Source organism: Hibiscus syriacus, unplaced genomic scaffold (genome assembly GCF_006381635.1).
Source record: "Hibiscus syriacus cultivar Baekdansim isolate YM2019G1 unplaced genomic scaffold, ASM638163v2 tig00111644_pilon, whole genome shotgun sequence".
In the NCBI taxonomy this organism is placed as follows: domain Eukaryota; kingdom Viridiplantae; phylum Streptophyta; class Magnoliopsida; order Malvales; family Malvaceae; genus Hibiscus; species Hibiscus syriacus.
Genome location: NW_024063144.1, coordinates 833680 through 855302, shown reverse-complemented (window position 1 = coordinate 855302; position 21623 = coordinate 833680). Strand labels below are relative to the sequence as shown.

The 21623-nt window shown below is 35.3% G+C and overlaps 2 protein-coding genes and 1 pseudogene across 2 annotated transcripts; 2 read left to right on the top strand and 1 right to left on the bottom strand.

Annotated features, from left to right (window-relative positions):
- The first annotated feature begins 1485 nt into the window (after positions 1–1485).
- LOC120166702 (ethylene-responsive transcription factor ERN1-like) lies at positions 1486–2484 on the top strand. The gene has a single exon (XM_039175932.1). It carries the CDS (start codon positions 1486–1488, stop codon positions 2482–2484), a length of 999 nt encoding a protein of 332 aa, XP_039031863.1.
- A 1749-nt stretch (positions 2485–4233) lies between these two features.
- On the bottom strand, positions 4234–9223 carry LOC120166747 (SNF1-related protein kinase catalytic subunit alpha KIN10-like). The gene is made up of 11 exons (XM_039175959.1): positions 9127–9223; positions 8833–9052; positions 7780–7964; positions 7526–7699; positions 7236–7367; positions 6837–7022; positions 6236–6325; positions 6053–6136; positions 5765–5896; positions 5225–5464; positions 4234–4506 (listed from the first exon to the last, which is right to left on the bottom strand). Exons 2-11 carry the CDS (start codon positions 9020–9022, stop codon positions 4393–4395), a joined length of 1527 nt encoding a protein of 508 aa, XP_039031890.1. The 5' UTR covers positions 9023–9052; positions 9127–9223; the 3' UTR covers positions 4234–4392.
- A 7168-nt stretch (positions 9224–16391) lies between these two features.
- LOC120166701 lies at positions 16392–21275 on the top strand (annotated as a pseudogene).
- Positions 21276–21623: the final 348 nt, after the last annotated feature.

Below are 21623 nucleotides of genomic sequence, written 5' to 3'. Positions count from 1 at the left end.
ATAGGGAAGGATGTCGTTGGATATAAGAACGGATGTCGCCAGAGAGAGTGATAGATGGAGATGGAATGAGTTGCGATTTAGGGATTTAGGTTATGAGTTGTTGCTGCTGCGTAGTTATATACCCAAAACATTTGTGTTGTGAAACTAAAACCTGTTGCGAATTTGAAATTCAGCGTTGCGACAGTTAGAATCGCGTTGCGATAGTCAGAATCGAGTTGATAGTCAGATCGCGTTGCGATTTACATATTCGCATTGCGATTTTCTAAAATCGCAACGCGATAGTCAAAATCGCGTTACGAATCTGGAAAGTGATTTGCGATACTGGAGATCGCGTTGCGATTTAGAGATCGCATTGCGATTTTGTTGGTCATTTTGGCAAATCGAAAAAAAGTTGGTCAAAATCGTATATTATAAGGAATTTTCGGTCACTGAGGTTATTTTCTATTTAATGAGTTAGATATTGAAAATCTCAAGTATTATGTTCATTATTGCTATTTAAAAAAACAAATAACTTTTAAAATATTAACACTATTAATAATTTAATTTAAAAATTTTAATATATATATATATATATTTTTTGTATTGATCACGAAATTTTTAAGACGGATATCAAATAGTTAATAATTAATTTAATGAGAGAAGATATTATACTCCTTTTTTTTTGCCTTTTCAGTTTTCAAGGCTTTGCCTTGACTAATTTGGACCGACCCGAGTTGTACACCTGGCTTTGGTGGGTAAATCTTCCAGCGGAGATTTTCTGCATATACAAGGACTCAAACTTGAGACCTGCTTAAGCGATATCAAACTATTTACTACTTGAACCAACTCGTTTGATTAAGAAATTATACTCTTTAATAAAGTAATAGTTTAATTTATAATATTATGAATAAAAAATTAAAATAAAAGCTTTATTATATAATTTTTATTGACATAAATTATAATGAGATTATAAGGTAATATTTTTTCATAATCATTTTAGTCATTGATAATGCACGCATCCTATAAACGCAATTATTTAAATTTAAGACTTTTAAAAAGAATAATTTATTTTTTAATCATTAATTTTTTTATTAGTTTGGAATAAATACAATAATATATATATTCAAAGATAACTCTTAAACTTATGACATTGAACGCTCACCCCCTATGGTGCTCGAACCTATATCCTCAAGAAATAACAACAACTCCTTTACCACGAACTTGGTTCATGTTAATCATTAAAATTATTAGATATTATTAATTAATCGATTATGGTAATTATATATATATAACAATGCTTGCTTAGAACATACCAAATGGAAGCAAAGAGACAATTTGACCTTGTCAAAGCATATTATTATGCGTATATGTACGAATATGACCTTGTCAAAGCTGCTCTTTCATTTGACAGTATCTTCTCTTCGTTTCCATATAAATACAGTTTATAAAGCACCAGATTCTCCATCCATAGTCGAAACAAAAGGAAAGCTTAAGTTGATCAACCAAATGGGTAGGAAAAGAAAGGGTGTGCAAACGGCGGAAGAAGAAGAAACAATGGGTTGGGATGAGATGGTGAAACAAGCCGCCGGACTCGGAGGCGTTAGGAGAACCAGGAAGCGATTCGTGGGCGTGAGGCAAAGGCCGTCGGGTCGATGGGTGGCGGAGATCAAAGACACGATACAGAAGATAAGGGTTTGGTTAGGCACTTTCGACACGGCGGAGGAAGCGGCGAGGGCCTATGACGAAGCCGCTTGCCTGCTTCGCGGTGCGAATACGAGGACGAATTTTTGGCCTTGTTCTTCGACGTCAATCAAATCGACACCGGCGCTTTCTTCCAAGATCAGTAATCACCTTCTTCAGAGGATCAAAGCTAACAATAATTCGTGTTTTCCGTTGCCACTTTCAGCTCCTGTTACTATCAGCCAGCAGCAGCAGCAGCCATTGTTGCAGCAGGTCGAGGAAACTCATGGTTTCCTGGACGATCTTCTCGAGGATTTCCCGACGTCGAGTGACGTTAATCTCAGTGCAACGAGTGTTGGGGAATCGTGTTTGAGTTCCGGTGATGAACATTGTTCCATGAGAGAAGCGGAAGCATTGGATTTCAGGTTCCTGAATGAGATTGGGTTGGAGTCGTCTTGCCACTTTTCTCCTTTCCAGATTGCGGAAGAGCTTCAAGTAGCAACAATGACGGATGAGGAGTCGATGATATGGTACGAGAGGAAATTCTCGGCTTCACTTTACGCCTTCAATGGGATCCCGGAGCTGTTGAAAAGAAAGGTGGGATCAGAAGGTGGCATGGCCGGGGAACCAAGATCAGACCAATTAACAAAGCTTTCCAATGCATGCAAAGAGAAGAGGATGAGAGAAGATCATTCTGAAACGATTAGGGGAAAACAAGAGGAAAGCCACCAAAGCTCATTCGATTCTTCCAGTGGGAATTACGATGGCGAATCTCTTTGGAGCTCACTTGATCTTCCACCCATTGTTGCTTTGTTAACCAACTAATCTACTCTTTCCAAGGACCTGATTTCGTGTCCGTACCAACTTTTTTTTTATAATTATATTTAAATTATATAAAAATTTAAAAAACACACGGTTACTCTCGTTTCTTTGATCCATTCTAATAATTTTTGGTTTGTAACTTGTATTCATTATTCTTAGAGTATAAATGAACAAAGCTTTCAATGAATTATTCTTGAGTTGTATGCATAACGTTTGTTTATTAGGTGAATAAATGAGTAAAAATATTGTATGCTTATTTAATAAATAAACGCTTTGTTTATGTGCACAAACAAACTCGTTTATTCGATTCTCCTTTTCTTTTTAATTTTTTTGACATAATGACAAAATTACTCCTAACATTTAACAAAATGATCACTTTGGTTTTATTTTTTAAAAATACTTTGACCCATAACATTTCATTTTGAGAGAAAATATCTTTGATTAAATGAAAAATGTTAGTCGACAAATGATGAACACTTTATACTAATTAAATAGATCCGCATAAACTAAAATGCAGACATGAAATGTCTATTTTTGATGCCAAGTTAAAGAGAGAAACGGAGAATAAACAAAAGGATGGTTGTTGTGAAATTTGATCCCAAGTTCTAATTGAAAGTAAGCATAATAATGTCAACTTGTTTACTTTTATATATTTTTTAAAATTGATTTTTTTCTTAAATTATTATTTAAAATATATTAAAACAACAATTTAAGGATCAAATAAGATTTTTTTATTAATTTAGAATATCACATTACCCTTTAACGATAGTCTATCAATATGTGTATTTTTAATTAAATTTAAAAACTAAATGACTAAGAATATCATTTTACCAAAATCATTTGTAAATTTTACATTATTCTATATCGTGCATATCGGTGTGAGTAGATCACAACCCCGACTATATATCCAAATTTCGAAATAAAATACCCAACTTGGTCTTTTTGTTATAAAATAAAGAGGATTCGGATATCTGACATCATTGGAACTGATTCAGATGGCAGAATTCCAAATTCTTGCAGATAGTAAACCTGATCTCCAAAAACAAAACATTATCTGAATCCCAATTGGTAAAAAATCAAACCCTACGCAATAGCTGAAGCGATCATTTATATGACACAAACTAAAACCTGACAACTTCACGGCTAAATTCTTCATACCCATTCAGTCAAAAAAAAAAAAAACCCTAGGCCAAGAAGCAACAGTCCCAAGTACATACACTAATACTACTTGCATAAGCAGTGGAGTGGGAGTGGGAGTGGGAGTGGGAGTGGGAGTGAGAATGGGAGGGAACCAAAAAAGGATCATCAAAAATGAAAAAGATTAAACTACACCTTTAATACCTAAACTATTTCTTTTGTTCTATTTTTGTACTCATACTTTGTTTTTTTTTCAAAACCATACCTAACGTTTAATTTAGGTTTTTATTTGGTATTCTCCGTTAAAATATTAACATATGTGTTGATGTGATATATATTTTTTTTCTATAATGACGTGTCATTACTTTATGGTGACACGTCAATATCACCGTTAAGTTTTTAATGATGAGGTGCAAAAATGAAACCTATATTAAACTTTAGGTATGTTTTTAAAAATAAAATAAAATTTGGGTACCAAATGGAATAAAAATAACAATTTAAGTAATAAACACATAGTTTACCCAAAATAGAAACAAACCAGAAGATCAAGGTAAATTCTATCACGATAATGCATAAAAATCCCCTTTAGGTTCAAGGACTAGGTAATATTGCCTTGGCCAACCCTAGTGTTTGAGGACCGGCTCCACAGCTACCAATATAAAATAGAGGGTCATAAAACCCCCAAAAGAAATGTTATATACATAGAATGTTGTTATTCACATGCATCATAGGAGATTCATGGAGAAGGGTCCTTGAAAATATAGCATACTAGTTTTAGAGGACCTGCAACTGTGCGAGGAATGCGGCACAAAGATCCAAGAAGAGGAACTGTGGCCCCTGGACCCTTCGATGATCCAGCAGGTACTTCTCCTCCCGAGTTTTATAAAGCTGTTGATATCCATTGCAGAGAAAAAAAAAAGTATTAGCTTTTTTATTGAGGTCATTTAATATTGGATAAAGTACATAAATGATCTCCGACTATAGGACGATGTTTTATTGAATCCTCTAATTATTGAAAGTTACAAAATGATTATCTAACTACAAAGTGTTGCTTTGTTGAGTCATTGACTATTAAAAGTTACAATATAGTCACCCAACTATTCATGTATTTCAAATTCATCATTTTTCGTTAAAAAACTGACAGTCATCTGAGCTGGACGTTAACTTATTCATTGGAATATGATAAAATCTTATCCCAAAGTTGTTTAAATTGTATTCTATGGATCGAGTTTCTATTTAGATTATGTCATCGAACTCGGTACTTGAAAGCAACGGCGGTGCCAATAGACATCATTAAAATATATTTTTATCATATATCAATCAGCAGATTAACGTCCAGCTCAGACGATCATCAATTTTTAACAAAAAAAGACGAGTTTGAAACATATGAATAGTCAATTAGCCATATTGTAACTTTTAATAATCGGGAGACTCAACAAAACAATACCCTCTAATAGGAGGATCATATTATAACATTTAATAGTCAGGGAACTCAACAACGCAGCCCCTATAATCGGGCGACTATTTGTGCACTATACCCATAAATATTCTACAACTACACAGCTCAGTAAAACTCCCGTGTTCTCTAACGATAAACAGTTAACACCTGCACTTCGAATTTGACAACATTCGACAACTTAGTAACACCATTTTCTGTAATAGTTGATTCGTCGCCAAAATAGTGATTGTTGTGCACGGGACTGCTAAGCATTCCATCATTTAGATCAGGAATGCTAGGAAGCCACCTGCACTTCATGTTGTAATGCCCTATCTTCTTCCAACAGACATTGAGTGCTTGCAAAGCTTTGAGAACTTCTGTCATGATTTCACGAGGATGGGCCCGAGACTGTAAATACAAAAACAGAAGTCGAACTCAGGGACATAAAAGAAGTTAAGTCCTACTAGTTGTCCTCCACATGTGATGCATACTAAATCTAATCTTAATTGTCTGCACTTCTTAATTAGTAAGTATCAACCATACTTATCCTGCTGCTTATAGTTCATTTTTCACCGTAGTAAGTTACTATCAGAAATAAAAGCAGACATTAAAATGCCTATGATCGAAGCCCAGTCACCCGTACGCCTACAATGAATATCATACGAAGTCACCAGTGTATGAAAACTGCTAGAGACTCAGAAACTCAACCTGAAGTCCAAGAGCCCATTTCCTCTCGAGGCCTCTTAAACCCTTTGCTTGATAATCAGCATATCCTGGAAGGCGGTGTCCGCCACCTGGAGAAGTAGGTTCACTAGGATGTAAGCGGTTGAAGCCAAATTCCTAAAATACAGATTAAAAAGGAATCAGAGTTCAAACTCGATAAGAGAGTAAAGGAAGGAGAAAGACGATGTCAATTAAATGGTGGATTTTATAACCATAAGGCAGCCTCAGATAAGCAATGTCAGTAATAAGTAGAAAAATTAAAATAAAACACACCATAGTTTCTTGAAACTCAGCTCCAAGATAGCCGCTTGAGACTCGGAAGCAATTGTCCAATAGTAAGTAGTAAGCAACGGTTCCCTGGAAGATAATAAAATAAGCAATAGGCTACAGTTCGCTGGAAGATACTCAACAGTAGGAAACAGTTTCATCAAGACAATGAGTTGGAGAAAGTGAAACCTCATTCTGAATTCTATTGCGAAGAGATTCGACCAAATGGTTCCTTTCAAATCCCATTCTGATCACTTCCTGAAGGATCTCCTCATCAATCTGTAGTTATGTTTCAATCAGGAACTAAAACTAGACATGGCATAATATTGAAATTAAAATATCTAACACAGCAGTATTCAGAACTTCTCAGGCACGATCAAGTCACAGCTAAATCTCATTTTATGATCCAGAAAGCATTTAAGCAGGGCTTGTGCAAGGAAATGGCTTATTGGAGTAAAGTTTCCAGGAGTCCAATAACAAGCAAGAAAACTCAATAATTACGAAGTACCTTGCTTCAAAATCAAAAGCAGGTGTTTAAAAGGTTCTCCCCGTAAAAAAATCTATGGTATTCAGTATTCAATGTACCAAAGCTACATCCAGTAGCCGACAAGAGTTCAGAATTTCACAAGAAAGTACACTCTTGGAGTCTTGGTATACTTTTTTGACCCTGATGGTTACTTTTAAGTTATCATATCACGCCAATGCCTTTCAGTGTTTAATATAGCACTATATAAGCATCTTTACAACTGAAGCTGAACACTTGAACTCAGGAGAAAACAAAATCAACAACCTTTCTTGCTTGTTGCATTGTATCTGGTGGGGGGACAACTAAATATCTTGGAAGATGTGCTTGAAACCATGGATGCAGGCGGATCTCAGGAATGGTCATTCTTTTCATTGGATCTACTACAAGCATCCGTGGAATCAAATCTCTAGCACCGGGAGATAAATGGCTTGGAAGAGTGTATATGCCTCCCTGACAGAAAAATAAAGCCAATTACAAGGTATTAGTCCTTTAAGGATTTGAGTAGGTAATAAACGTGATTAAAAACGAAAATCTGATTCAGAAATTATTAACAGGATAGAAAAAGAACAAAGTGAAAATAAAATGAGCATAAGCATATAATTACTAATACTTATTTTTGAGAGACCTACGAGAAATCTTGGACTAACATATGATGCCACTCACCTTTATTTTCTTAAAGAGGTTGGGAATGTTTTCATCATCAAAAGGTAGGGTGCCACAAAGAAGGGCATATAATATAACACCACAGCTCCATACATCCACTTCAGGTCCCGCATACAGTTTCCCATAAATAACCTATAACAATGGAGAGTTGGAGACCCATATACATTAGGGAACGCCATCATGACATGATACAAATTTCAACTAAATAAAAGAGAACCAGAACAATATTACAATACATGTAAGAAATCCACCATTATTTTTAAATTCACAGACTCCTACCTCAGGTGCACAGCATAGTTTGGGCTACCACAACTTGTCTTCAGAAAATGACCATCTCTCATTATGTTGCTCAAGCCAAAATCAGCAATTTTCACATTGCATTTAGAATCCAGAAGCAAATTTTCAGGCTTCAGGTCTTGATGAAACACCGTATTTCTATGGAAGTACTCCACCCCAGAAATTATCTGCTTAAAGATTTCATACATAATTTCTAAGAAGAAAAATAATTTTGGTAACTAATCGTAATAAAAGAGAATTTCCAGACCTGCTGAAAAAAGTTGCGAGCCTCATCTTCCTGCAATCTTCCTTTCTCAACGATATAATCAAAGAGTTCTCCGGACTTCACATATTCCATAACAACAAAGATATCTGTTGTTGTCTCTATGACCTCATAGAGCCGTATGATGTGAGGATGCATAAACAATCTCAAAATTTTAATCTCCCTTCTGACTGCACCAAAGATTAAGCCTCCCTCATTCAATAATTCTATATAATTTGACAACCACATGCATGAACCCATGCAACCATGACTCATGCACTCAAAACATGGGTCGTGGTGTGAGAAATCTACTAAAGGCACTCTTTTTGTTTCACTCAACGAATTGTTTCCATTTTAACAGCCATAAAGAATCCAGACAGTTTATAAGGTTTGAATTAATAACTATAAATATTAGTTCTGAAAGCAAGATAGCATGCAGAAAAAGTAATAATCAAACTCAACCTAAGAAATGCAATCCTTCAAAATAACAAACTTCTAAAATAATCATTCAAAAAAATGATTAGAACTCTAGCTTATAATCAGTACTAGACTCAAGGTGTACTAGATCGAGCAAAAAAGCGGGAAGTGAAAAGAAAATAAATTTTTGAGTGTGCTTGGTAGGAAGGAGAAATGAGAGGGAAAAACAAGAAAAGATTGACATTTTCCATCCTAATGCATTTATAATAGTATTACAAATTGGAAACATCAGAGAAATGTGAAGGTTAAGTGTGCAATTTACATTTTACAATATTACGTATTTTTAAAATGTTTAGCTTTATTTGTTTTTTAAAATCCACCATACCAATCTATGTTTGGAATAAAATTATTTATTCTTTAATATTATATACATATATATATATATATATATATATATATATATATATATGTATGTATTTTCTTTCAATTTTCTCCCCTCCAAATTTTTTCTACCAAACAAAGCATATTAATGTCGCATTTTTTTGTTAATCTAACGAATTACGATATTATTAATTCTCAAGCTTGTTTCTTACTTCAACAACTAAACAAAACCTAAAATCCAATCTCTAAAAAAGAATTTACCTTTTTCCTCCATCTCCATATTCTTAATCTTTCTACGATTGAGAATCTTAATAGCAACCTTATAACCAGTGGAACAATGTTCAGCAATTTTAACCTTTCCAAAGGAGCCAATTCCAAGCGTTTTTCCAAGCTTGTAATTCGATAATACATTATCGGCTCCACTTCCTCCTCTTCCACCTAATCCATCCATTTTCCTCCTTTTTTTCCCTGAAAAAAAATACACAAAACTATATTTAAAAAGATCAATTCAAATCAAAGCTGCTAGAGAATCTTGAAAATTAAGTGTAAGTTTACCTGATTCGAACCAGAACTGCCTCCGCTTGGTTTTGCTTTGATGGAGAATCCAATCGGAGAAGAGCTATCAAGCGAGTTTCTTTCTTATTGGCTAAAAATCCGACTTCCCCCCCCCCACCCCCCTTTTCTCGCCCTTTGGATTCTATAGAATAACAGTGACGCCCTTCAGTTTGAGGGATTTCTTAATTAAAAGAAGGGATAATATCAGGTTTGGCATATTTATTTTGTAAAATATTAATATGATACTTATTTTTTAAAAAAATAATATGATATATGTTTTTTTGACATATTTAAAATATATCATAGTTCGATAAAATTAACAAATGTCTAAGGAAACACACTAAAAAAATATTATGATTAAAATTAGCAAAAAAGGTTTTAAGAACATAATTAAAAAATGGGTAAATTATACTAGTAATCACCTAACTATAGCCCTTTTCATTTTGACCACCATTTTTTATTTTTTGTCAATCATATCACTTAACTATTTAAATGCATTCAATCAAACCACTAACCATTAAAATTTAACATAGGAGTTGACATAGTAGTTCAAAAAATTGGTATAATTATATATTTAATCTTTAATACTTATATATCCTATCAATTTAGTCATTATTTTAATTTAATTTATTAAATTTAATCATTCAATCAGATAGTGACACATGTCATAATATAATTAAAGGTTATTTTTATAATTTAATTATTTTTCTATCCAACCAGTTAGTGACACGTGACACCATCTGGTTGGATGGAAAACAAATTACAAAGAAAAATTATGTGTTGTGGTGATGAAATATACACCCTTATCACTTAGCTCAGGCCATCATATGTGTTGTGAACTACACAATATATTATATTATATTATATTATATTATATTATATTATATTATATTATATTATATTATATTATATTATATTATATTATACTATACTATACTATACTATACTATACTATACTATACTATACTATACTATACTATACTATACTATACTATACTATACTATACTATACTATACTATACTATACTATACTATACTATACTATACTATACTATACTATACTATACTATACTATACTATACTATACTATACTATACTATACTATACTATACTATACTATACTATATTATATTATATTATATTATATTATATTATATTATATTATATTATATTATATTATATTATATTATATTATATTATATTATATTATATTATATTATATTATATTATATTTAAAAATTAAAAAGCTAGTATCAATACTCATTAAAGGAGTGTCGATATTCCATGTCATGTGCAGTTTTATTTTGCAGAAAAATAATCTCTAACAGCCAGAAACGACCACAAACTCATTCCAATATATAAAAACAAGTTTAGGCAACTTGAAGAAGGGTTAGAACACTTATCCAAATCAAACACAAGAGAAGAGCTTGTTATTTCTATTTTCTTCTCTTGTAAATATTTGTGTTTTGAGCTCGTTGCAAATCTTTTATTTGTTTTCTTGTGAGTTTAATTTTCTTGTAAACACCCTACCTTTAAGAGGTTTTCTTACTTAAATTAATACTAGAAAAAAGGAAAGTGTGGTAAGATTCAAATCTAGACCAAATATTAAACTTGAAAGCACAAAACTACCAAAACAAATGTTATATTCGGTTAAAATTCGGATAAATATTTTATATATTTTTATACAAGAATAAAAGAGAAACTACTCCCATTGATTCTCATGTAATACATATCACTAATTCACCCACACCTACTTTAAACACCTTTCCTGAAAATACATCTATTCCCATTGAAATTCTTCCAAAAACACCACCACCCAAACAGCTTCATGTCTACACAAGGAAAAGAAAACATATCCATGAGGTTGTTTTGCGATTTGATTCTTGCCGAGAATTGGATTTGGGTCTAGCTACCGAAATGGAAGAAAAAATCAGTAAGTCCACTTCTCCTACTCTAGATGACTTCCCTATTGCTATTAGAAAAGGGGTTAGACATTGTACCAAGCATTCTATTGGAAAATTTGTTGGTTAGAATTCATTGATGCCTTCCTTTCAAGCATTTACAACAACCTTGGATAAAGAATAGGTTCCCACAAGCATAGCTGAAGCTCTAAAGGATCCAAAATGGAGAAGGGTTGTTAAAGAGGAAATTTGTGCACTAGAGAAAAATGATACTTGGACCGTTACAGACATTCTTCAAGGATAAAGGTTGTTGGTTGTAAATGGATCTTTGTTGTAAAGTATAACTCCAATGGTAGTATCCAACGATACAAAGCTAGACTAGTGGCCAGGGGCTTTACGCAAACATATGGTATAGGTTTCACAGAAACTTTTGCACATGTGGCAAAGCTTAACACTATTCGAGTACTCCTAAGTTTGGTTGTAAATTACGATTGGCAATTACACTAACTTGATGTAAAAACACATTTCTTAATGGCAAGCTAGAGGAAGAAGTCTATATGAAATTGTCACCTGGCTTAAAGTCTGTTGAAGGTAGAAACAAGGTTTGCAAGTTCAACAAGCTTCTATACGGGTTAAAACAATTACCCATAGCTTGGTTCGAGAGGTTCACTAAAATCATTCTTAAAAATGGCTACAAGCAATCCATCACCGATCATACTCTTTTCATCAAGATAACTTCTACAAATAAGAAAATAATCCTAATTGTGTACGTGGATGACATAATTCTTACTGGAGATGATGAGTAAGAGATTAGCAATTTGAAGAAGTTGTTAAATAGAGAATTCAAAACCAATGACTTGGGAAAGCTAAGGTATTTCCTATGAATAGAGGTGGCAAGATCAAAAGAATGACTTGTGATCAACCAAAGAAACTATGTACTTGATTTACTCAAAGAAACTGGTTTTCTTGGTTGTAAGCCGGCTGATACACCAATAGAGGCAAACTTGAGATTCAACACAGAAGATGGGTCTTTAGTAGACAGAGAGAAATTTCAAAGATTAGTTGGAAAACTAATTTACTTATCTTTGACAGGGCCAAATATATCCTTTCTCGTAAATGTGATAAGTCAACACATGACTAATCCTATTGAAGAGCATATGGCAGTAACAAATAGAACTCCCAAGTACTTGAAGAAAACTCCAGGACATGGCTTAATGTTTAAGAAGACACATGACAGAACTGTTAAGATTTTTACAGACTCTAGTTAGGTCAGAGATCTCACTAAAAGAAGATCCACTAGTGGCTACTGCACTTTTGTTTGGGGTAACCTTACAACTTGGAGAAGTAAGAAATAATTTGTCGTTTCAAAAAGTAGTGTTGAAGATGAATTTAGAGCACTAGCATTGGGAATATACGAAGGAATTTGGCTACTTAACTACTAAAAAAACTTGGCTCTAATCAGGATGATCACTTTGAAGTTTTGTGTGATAATCAATCTGTCATTCAGATTGCCAAGAACCCAGTTCAACATGACCAAACAAAGCATGTTGAGATTGATAGACATTTTATTGTTGATCAAGTCAACAAAAAGATAACCACCCTTTCATACATTCCTTCAAAAGGACATATTGCAGACATTCTTACTAAGGCTTTGCCAAAGCCTATTTTTAATAAATTCCTATTCAAGCTGGGATTATACAATGTATATTCTCCAGCTTGAAGGGGAGTATAGGAATTATAGAAATATATGAGTTGTTACCATCCCTTCAGTTAAGGGATTTTGTAAATATTCTTTTTTTTATAATCCCTTATTTTAAGGGATCATATCTCTTAAGATTAGTATCTTTCCTAACTTAGAGTTTCCTAATTTAGAAATATTATTTGTATATATAAAGATGCAATATGTCCTGTTGAATTAATAAGAAAATATAGAGAATTACTTTGATTTCTACATTTTCTCACATCTTCCTAAAATCAGCAAGACCAACCATGAGATGGCTAATCGAAGTTTGTTATCTACTTTAAGAGTGGTAATTTATAAGTCAGGTCCAGGTTCTCAGTGTAAAATATTAACTCATTTGTTACCTTCAAATTTATGAAATTAATTTTTATATCGCAGGTGGGTATGCAAAACGAGAATCTTGAGGTTGAAAGTACACATGTAGAAAATGGAAATGTCGCTGCTGATTGTGATGGTCCATCCTCTCTTACCACTGATACTTCTAGTCCTCCTATTAGAGTATATCAGCTTGTAATGCAATGATTGTAATTAGTTTATTATCAGTTAGTTCAAGTTAGTTCATTAGTTAGCTGATTAGTTAGCAGTTGTAATTCGGTTAGTTAGTTAACCTTATAGTTGTATATAAACTAGCCTTGTAATCATTCTTTGAATGCAAGAAAGCATTATTCATTTCTAGCTTCCTTGATTATTATATGGTATCAAAAGTCTGTTTCTCTCTTCTCACGCTTCATCATGGTTGAATCATTGAACGACAGTTTCGACAATGGGGAAAATCCTTACTACTTGCATCGGTCTGACAATCCTGGCATGATATTAGTGAGCCAGCCGCTTTCTAATGATAATTTTCACAGCTAGAAAAGATCGATGATGATTGTCTTATCTGCCAAGAACAAGCTTGGATTCATTGATGGTTCCATTCAAGCTCCTGATCCATCTATGGTAAACCAATTCAATGCTTGCACAAGAGCAAACAATTTGGTCAATTCTTGGCTTCTTAATTTAATCTTCAAAGACATTGCTGCAAGTTTACTATATCATACAACTACTACTGAAATGTGGAAAGATTTGATTGATCGTTTCCAGCAGTCGAATGGACCACGTTTGTTTCACTTAAAGAAACGATTATGCGAGCTCGCGCAAAATAAATTGTCAGTAAGCAATTACTATACTCAGTTGAAAATTGTTTGGGATGAACTGTTTTCAATTTGACAGCTATGCAGTTATCTCTAGTGTAATTGTGGAGGAGTGCAATACATGCTTGCTGAATAGTAGCAAGAACAAGTAATTCAGTTCTTAATGGGGTTAAATGAGTCTTATGCTAATATAAGGGGATAGATTTTTTAATGGATCCTCTACTTCCCATTTCAAAAGTTTTTTCTCTAATTGTTCAAGAAGAGAATGAAAGAAATATGCAATCTCTTCATCCTATTTCTGAGCCTACCTTTGCTGTCAAGGCTCCTTCTGGTGCTAACACTTGCAAGAACAAACCCTTGTACAGTCATTGTAACCTCCTTGGTCATACAAAAGACAGGTGTTACAAATTGATTGGCTATCCATCTGGTTATAATTCTAAGAGTTGGTCTTCTTCGAACTCTTCTCGTGGTAAAAGTTCTCAAGTTATTCATACCAATTCAGTTGTTTCTCAGCAAGGCTCTCCTGCTGTCACTGAAGCTTTTACTCCTTAGCAATGTCAGCAATTGATTGTCATGCTCACTTCTCAGTTACAAACCGCATCATCTTTGGATATTCCTACCACTTTGATCAATACTGCCATGCAAGGTAAGATCATATCACACATAACTGCTTCTAGTGTTGGATTATCTGATTACTGGATTTTAGACTCGGGGCTTCAAGACATATATGTCATTCAAGGAATAATTTTGAATCATTATTTCTATAACGAGTTGTTCAATTACCTTACCTAATGGATCCATCATCCCAGTCAGCTTTGCAGGCACAATTCGGTTTTCATCTGATTTTGTTTTACATGATGTACTGCTTGTTCCAGATTTTCGATTCAATTTGCTTTTAGTCAGCGCATTGTTGAAATTCTTTGATTTTAGTGTGTTGTTTTGAAAAATATTCTACTTAATTCAGGACCTTCATCAGGTGATTGGGAAGGGTGAGTTGGTTCAAGGACTCTATTTACTATAGATGTCTTCATTCAAAACTAATATCTCATGTAATAGTGTTTCTAGCATTTTATCTAGTGACTGGCAAAACAGATTGGGTCATCTCAGTCTCCATGTCATGCATCTTCTTAAAGATGTTTTGCTTTTAAAGAATGTAAAAATGAAAGAATCTTGTCAAGTTTACCCATTGGTCAAGCAACAAAGATTTCCATTTCCAGTTTCTTGTTCTCATACTATACGGTTATTTGAGTTAATTCACTGTGACATATGGGGACCTTACAAGCACAAAACATATTCTGGGCAGGCCTCATTTCTAACCTTGGTTGATGATTTCTCGAGATCTACCTGGGTCTATTTGTTGCAGTATAAATATGATGTCAACACCATTATACCCGCCTTAATATCAATTGTTAAGAAACAATTTGAAATTGATATAAAGTCTTTCAGGTCTGACAATGCTCCTGAGTTAAAATTCACTGAGATGTTTACTAACTTGGGTATAATTCATCAGTTCTCATATGTGGAAACACCCCAAAAAAACTCTGTAGTTGAAAGAAAACATCAACATTTGTTGGTTGTTGCTTGTACTTTGTATTTCCAATCAAATGTGCCAATCAAGTTTTAGGGTGATTGTTTACTTACTGCAACATATCTGATTAATAGGCTTCCATCACCAGCATTAAACAATAAATCTCCTCATGAAGTCTTACATGGTCATCTACTAGATTACAACATGCTACGAGTTTTTGGTTGTCTTTGCTTTGTTTCTACATTGAAGTCTCAACAAGATAAGTTTTCAACTCGAGCTTTACCTGCGATGTTTCTTGAATATCCTCTAGGTGTAAAGGGATATCGCGTTTATGTGTTGCAAACCCAGAAGATTATTATTTCTAGAAATATGGTATTTCATGAAGGGTTATTTCCTTTTCGAAATACAAGTTTGTCTGACCATTCTGTTGACATTTTTCAGGACTTTTTCCTGCCAAAAGTTGTAAATGATATGGTCGATGCTTCACATGTACAAGGATTTGAACATATTCCTCTTTAACCTACTAACTCGAATGGTGGTGTTTCCTTTGGCTCTAATGATTCAACTGGTGATGCTTCTCTTGGCTCTACTAACTCGAATGATGGAACTTTCCTTGGTTCTATTGATTCGAACAATAATGCTTCTCCTGAATGTGGTGACTCACACACGGATGTTTCCTTAGAACCTACTGCCTCGGCTGAAGATGTTTCAATACCAGTTCGACGTTCTTCTCGCACTATTCAGAAGCCATCCTACCTTCAGTAATATTATTGCAATAGTATTTCCTCAAAATGCTTATATCCCATTGAAAGTTTTGTTTATTATTCAAAACTCTCCAATGATGGAGCATTTGTTGCAAATATCTCGTCTGTTGATGAGCCATCTTATTTTCATCAAGCTGTCAAGTCTTCAACTTGGAGAAATGCTATGAGTGATGAACTTCGAGCGATGAACTTTGAGCCATGGAAGAACTTGGAACATGGACCATTGTTCCATTACCTGATGGAAAGAGTGTTGTTGATTGTAAATGGGTCTATCGGGTGAAGTATAATGTTGATAGCTCGGTTGACCGTTGTAAAGCCAGGCTAGTTGCTAAGGGCTTCACAAGTTGAGGGCATTGACTACATGGACACATTCTCACCTGTTGAAAAGATGACCTCCTTTCGAGTCCTGCTTTCTCTTGCAGCAACATGTAATTGGCATTTATTGTAATTAGATGTAAACAACGCCTTTCTATATGGTGTATTAGATGAGGAAGTTTACATGAAATTACCTTTTGGATACAAGTCTGAGCTTAAAGGATCTAATATGGTATGTAAGCTTCACAAATCCATTTATAGTTTGAAGCAAGCATCCAGACAATGGTTCACTGCATTTTCTACCGTTGTCATTCAACTTGGCTTTCAACGGTCTCCATTTGAACACCCTTTGTTCACAAGGGGACGTGACAATGGATTTATTGCTCTTCTCGTATATGTAGATGACATCGTTTTGGCTGGGGAAAACCTACAAGCTCTTCATAAAATACAAAGTCTTTTACAAAAGCACTTCAAACTAAATGAGTTGGGGCCCCTGCGTTACTTTCTAGGCTTTGAAATTGCTAGAAATGGCTCTGTAATTATTCTATCCCAGAGGAAATACGCGCTGCAGTTGCTAGAAGATACAGGTTGTTTGGGTGCCAAACCAACTGAATCACCCATGCCTTTATCCTCGAAGTTGAGTGCAAATGAAGGAGCAATACTTTCTGATTCTCAAGAGTATCGACGATTGATAGGTCGTTTATTGTACTTGACTAATACTAGGCCAGACATTGTTCACACTATACATTTGTTGAGTCAGTTTGTTTCCTCTCCTCGTCTTCCTCACGTGACTGCCTTAAAGCACCTTCTGGCATACATTAAAAGTTCTTCTGGTCTTGGCTTATTATTCCCAGTTTAGTCCACTAATCACTTGAGCATATTGTTGACTCAAAGTATAGTTCTTGTCCTTATACAAGACGCTCCACGACAGGCTTTTGTGCCTTTTTTGGTAACAACTTGGTGTCTTGGAAATCGAAGAAACATGCCGTTGTTAGCCGATCTTCCTGCGAGGCTGAATATCGAGCTATGGCTATGACTACATGCGAATTAGTTTGGCTCATTTCTTTGCTCTCTTCATTTCATTAGGATGTTGATTATGCAAGATTATATTGCGATAATTAGGCTGCAATTAACCTTGCAACTAATCAGGTGTTTCATGAGAGGACAAAGCACATAGAAGTCGATTTCTATTTTGTACGAGACAAGGTGAAAGCTGGGTTTTTGAAGTTGTTTCATGTCCGTTCCTCGGATCAGTTAGCTGACATCTTCACCAAAATACTTCGACCTCCCATACATTGTGCTTTCATTGCCAAGCTGGGTCTCCTTAACATACATGCATGTCCAACTTGAGAGGGGTATTAGAGTATATAAGCTTGTAATGCAATGATTGTAATTAGTTTGTTATCAGTTAGTTCAAGTTAGTTCATTAGTTAGCTGATTAGTTAGCAGTTGCAATTCGGTTAGTTAGTTAGTTAACCTTATAGTTGTATATAAACTAGCCTTGTAATCCTTCTTTGAATGCAAGAAAGCATTATTCATTTCCAGCTTCCTTGATCGTTATACCTCCAATGATGAAGTCCAGTTTTGAAATCGACACAATCAAGTCTGGCGAAAAGGAAGGGAAGGAGGAAACCCAACATGATGAAAGATTGATGTCTTCACCTTTTGGGATCCCATGCATGGTGGAAATATTTCAATTTTTGTGTTCTATGTTAAATTTCATTGAAAATATAGGTATTGGCCTTAAATCGAATCCCGTAGCATATGATGAAGATGTTCCACTCTTTGCCCTGGGTTTAATTAGTTCAGCAATAGAATTGGGTGGGCCATCATTCAGCAAGCATCCCAAGTTATTGGCTGTAATTCAGGATGATTTGTTTCGTAATCTGATGCAATTTGGCTTATCCATGAGCCCACTTATTCTTTCTACTGTATGTAGCATTGTTCTCAATCTATATTATCATTTGCGCTCGGAACTAAAAGTGCAGCATGAAGCTTTCTTTTCATGTGTGCTTTTGAAGCTTGCACAAAGCAAGCACGGGTCTTCTTACCAACAGCAGGAGGTTGCTTTGGAAGCTTTGGTCGATCTTTGCAGGCAGCAGACATTTGTGGCTGAAATGTATGCTAATTATGATTGTGACATAACATGCAGTATTGTTTTTGAAGACATTGCCAACCTGTTATCAAAGAATGCATTTCCTGTGAAGTGACCTTTGTCTGCAATGCATATCCTTGCCCTGGATGGTTTGGCATCTATGGTAAAGGTTATGGCTGAGAGAACCGGCAATGAATTGCCTATTTCAAACGAGACACTGACATATTGTGAGGGATATGAAGCTTTCTGGACATTGAAATACCAGAACTACATTGATCCATATTCTTGGCTTCCTTTTGTCTGTAAGATGAAGCACATCAAGAGAAAGTTGGCAATCGGAGCTGACCATTTTAATCGACATACCAAGAAAGGTCTGGAATTTCTCCAAGGAATCCATCTATTACCTGATAAGCTTGAGCCTGAAAGTGTAGCATCATGATGAATTCTGTGTTCAGGTTCTTCATGAATTTGTTAAGACCTTTGATTTTAGTGACGTGAATCTAGATTCAGCATTACGTGTTTTCTTGGGAACTTTCAGATTGCCTGGAGAATCACAAAAGATACAGAGAGTACTCGAGGCATTTGCTGAAAGATATTACGAGCAATCACCACATATATTTTGTAATAAAGATGTCGCCCTCGTGTTGTCGTATTCACTTATACTGCTTAACACAGATCAACACAATGTACAGGTTAAGAAAAAGATGACCAAAGAGGATTTTATCGGCAACAATCGACTCATCAATGGTGGAAAAGATCTTCCTCGAGAGTACTTGTCTGAGCTTTACCACTATCTGTGAGAACGAAATTCAGATGACCCCTGATCAAGGTGCTGGTTTATCAGTAATGACGTCAAGCCGCTGGATTAATGTGGTTTATAAATCCAAAGAAAGCACCCCTTTCATTGCCTGTGATTCTAGAGCACTCCTTGACCACGATATGTTTTGTATCTTGTCTGGTCCCACAATTGCGGCTATATCTTTGGTTTTCGATGAAGTGGAACAGGAAGATGTCTTACAAATGTGCGTTGAGGGATTCTTGGCTGTTGCCAAAGTTTCAGTGCACTATCACTTGGGTGATGTATTGGATGATTTGGTTGTGTCTCTTTGTAAATTTACGAACCTCTCAACTCCATTGTCCATTGAAGAAGCCATTGTTTCTTTCGGAGATGATGCCAGAGCGAGCATGGCAATAACAACACTTTTCACTATAGCAAATAGCTATGGTGATTGTATCCGCAGTGGCTGGAAAAACATATTGGATTGTGTCTTAAGCTTGCACAAGCTTGACCTTCTGCCTACAAATCTAGCTAGTGATGAAGCTGCTGAAATGGAGTCCTTGTCTGACCAAGAGCGGGGTAAGCCTGCTACAAGTTCTTTACAAAAATCGCAGACAGCACCTGCGACCATTCCCCAAAAATCTTCGAGCCTGATTGGATGGTTCAGTCAATTCCTATCCTTTGATATGGAAGAGCCTAGGTTGTATCCAACCGAGGAAGAGCTCGCTGCACAACAGTGTCTTCGTGAGATAGTACAGGAATGCCACATCGATAATATATTCATGGAGAGCAAGTTTCTCCAAGCAGAGTCTTTATTGCACCTTGTTGATGCCATCATCTTGGCTGCAGGTCGATTTAACAAGGGAACCAGGGTCATGGAAGATGAAGACAGTGCAGAGTTCTGCCTGGATTTGCTGATCACTATCACACTAAATAACAGGGATAGAATTTCGATAATCTGGCAAAAGGTTTACAAGCACATATCGGATATTGTCCAGCAGAAGACAGTACCATGCACTCTAGTTGAAAAAGCCGTGTTTGGACTCCTTAAGGTATGCCAGCGCTTGCTTCCTTACAAGGAAAATATTACTGATGAGCTTCTAAAGTCCATGCAACTAATATTGAAACTTTATGCTCGGGTTGCTGATGCGTATTGTGAACCTATTACGCAAGAAGTCATGCATCTCGTGAAAGCAAATGCAACTCACATCAGATCTCATTTGGGTTGGCGCACGATCATCTCCTTGCTATATATCACCGCTCGATATCCAGAAGCATCCGGGTTTGGCTTCGAGGCACTAGCATTCATCATGTCTGAGGGAGCACATCTTTTGCCATCTAATTATGTTCTTTGTGTGGATGCGGCAAGGGAGTTTGCTGAGTCTCGGGTTGGTGAGGCCAAGAGGTCCATTTCTGCCCTAGACATGATGTCGGGTTCAGTCGTTTGTCTAGTTAGATGGTCTTATGAGACCCAGAATGCTGCGGAGGGGGAGGCTGCTATGAACGTAAGGCAGGACATTGGAGAGATGTGGCTGAGGTTGGTGCGTGGACTGAGGGCAGTATGTTTGGACCAGAGGGAAGAGGTGATGAACCATGCTATTTTAATGTTACAGAGTTCATTAGGAGCGGTAGACGGAATTCAAATCCTGACCGCTTTGTGGTTCCAGTGTTTTGATCGTGTGATTTTTGCATTAATGGACGATATGCTAGAAATGAGCTCCTCAAAAGAATACTCGAAAATGGAGGGTACACTTGTTTTAGCCACAAAATTACCGTCAAAAGCCTTCTTACAGTCGCTGCAGGATTATTCACAGCAACCATCATTCTGAAATTATGGCTTGAGGTTCTCAATTTGCTTAAAGAATCTAATATCTCATCCCACTATACTAATTGATTATTAGTAAATATAATCTTATATTTATATATTTTAATTTAGAATTTAATTTGTATTGTTAAAAGAATTGTACGATGATTTTTAATTAAATTTGAATAAACAATTTGAATTTTATTTTACTCAACTTTTTCAATTAAGATAATAAAATATAATTTATCATCCCAAAATTTGAAGATTGACTCAATATATTATGCCGTAACAAGAAAAATACTTAAATTTTATATATTTCAAGCAACAGGGGATGTAGAGCGCTCACTTTGCATGCGACAGGCACGGGGTTCGATCTCAAATTCAAAGTCAGCACCATGACTTTTCCTCTCACTTTATCTTTAATCAATATCTTTAATA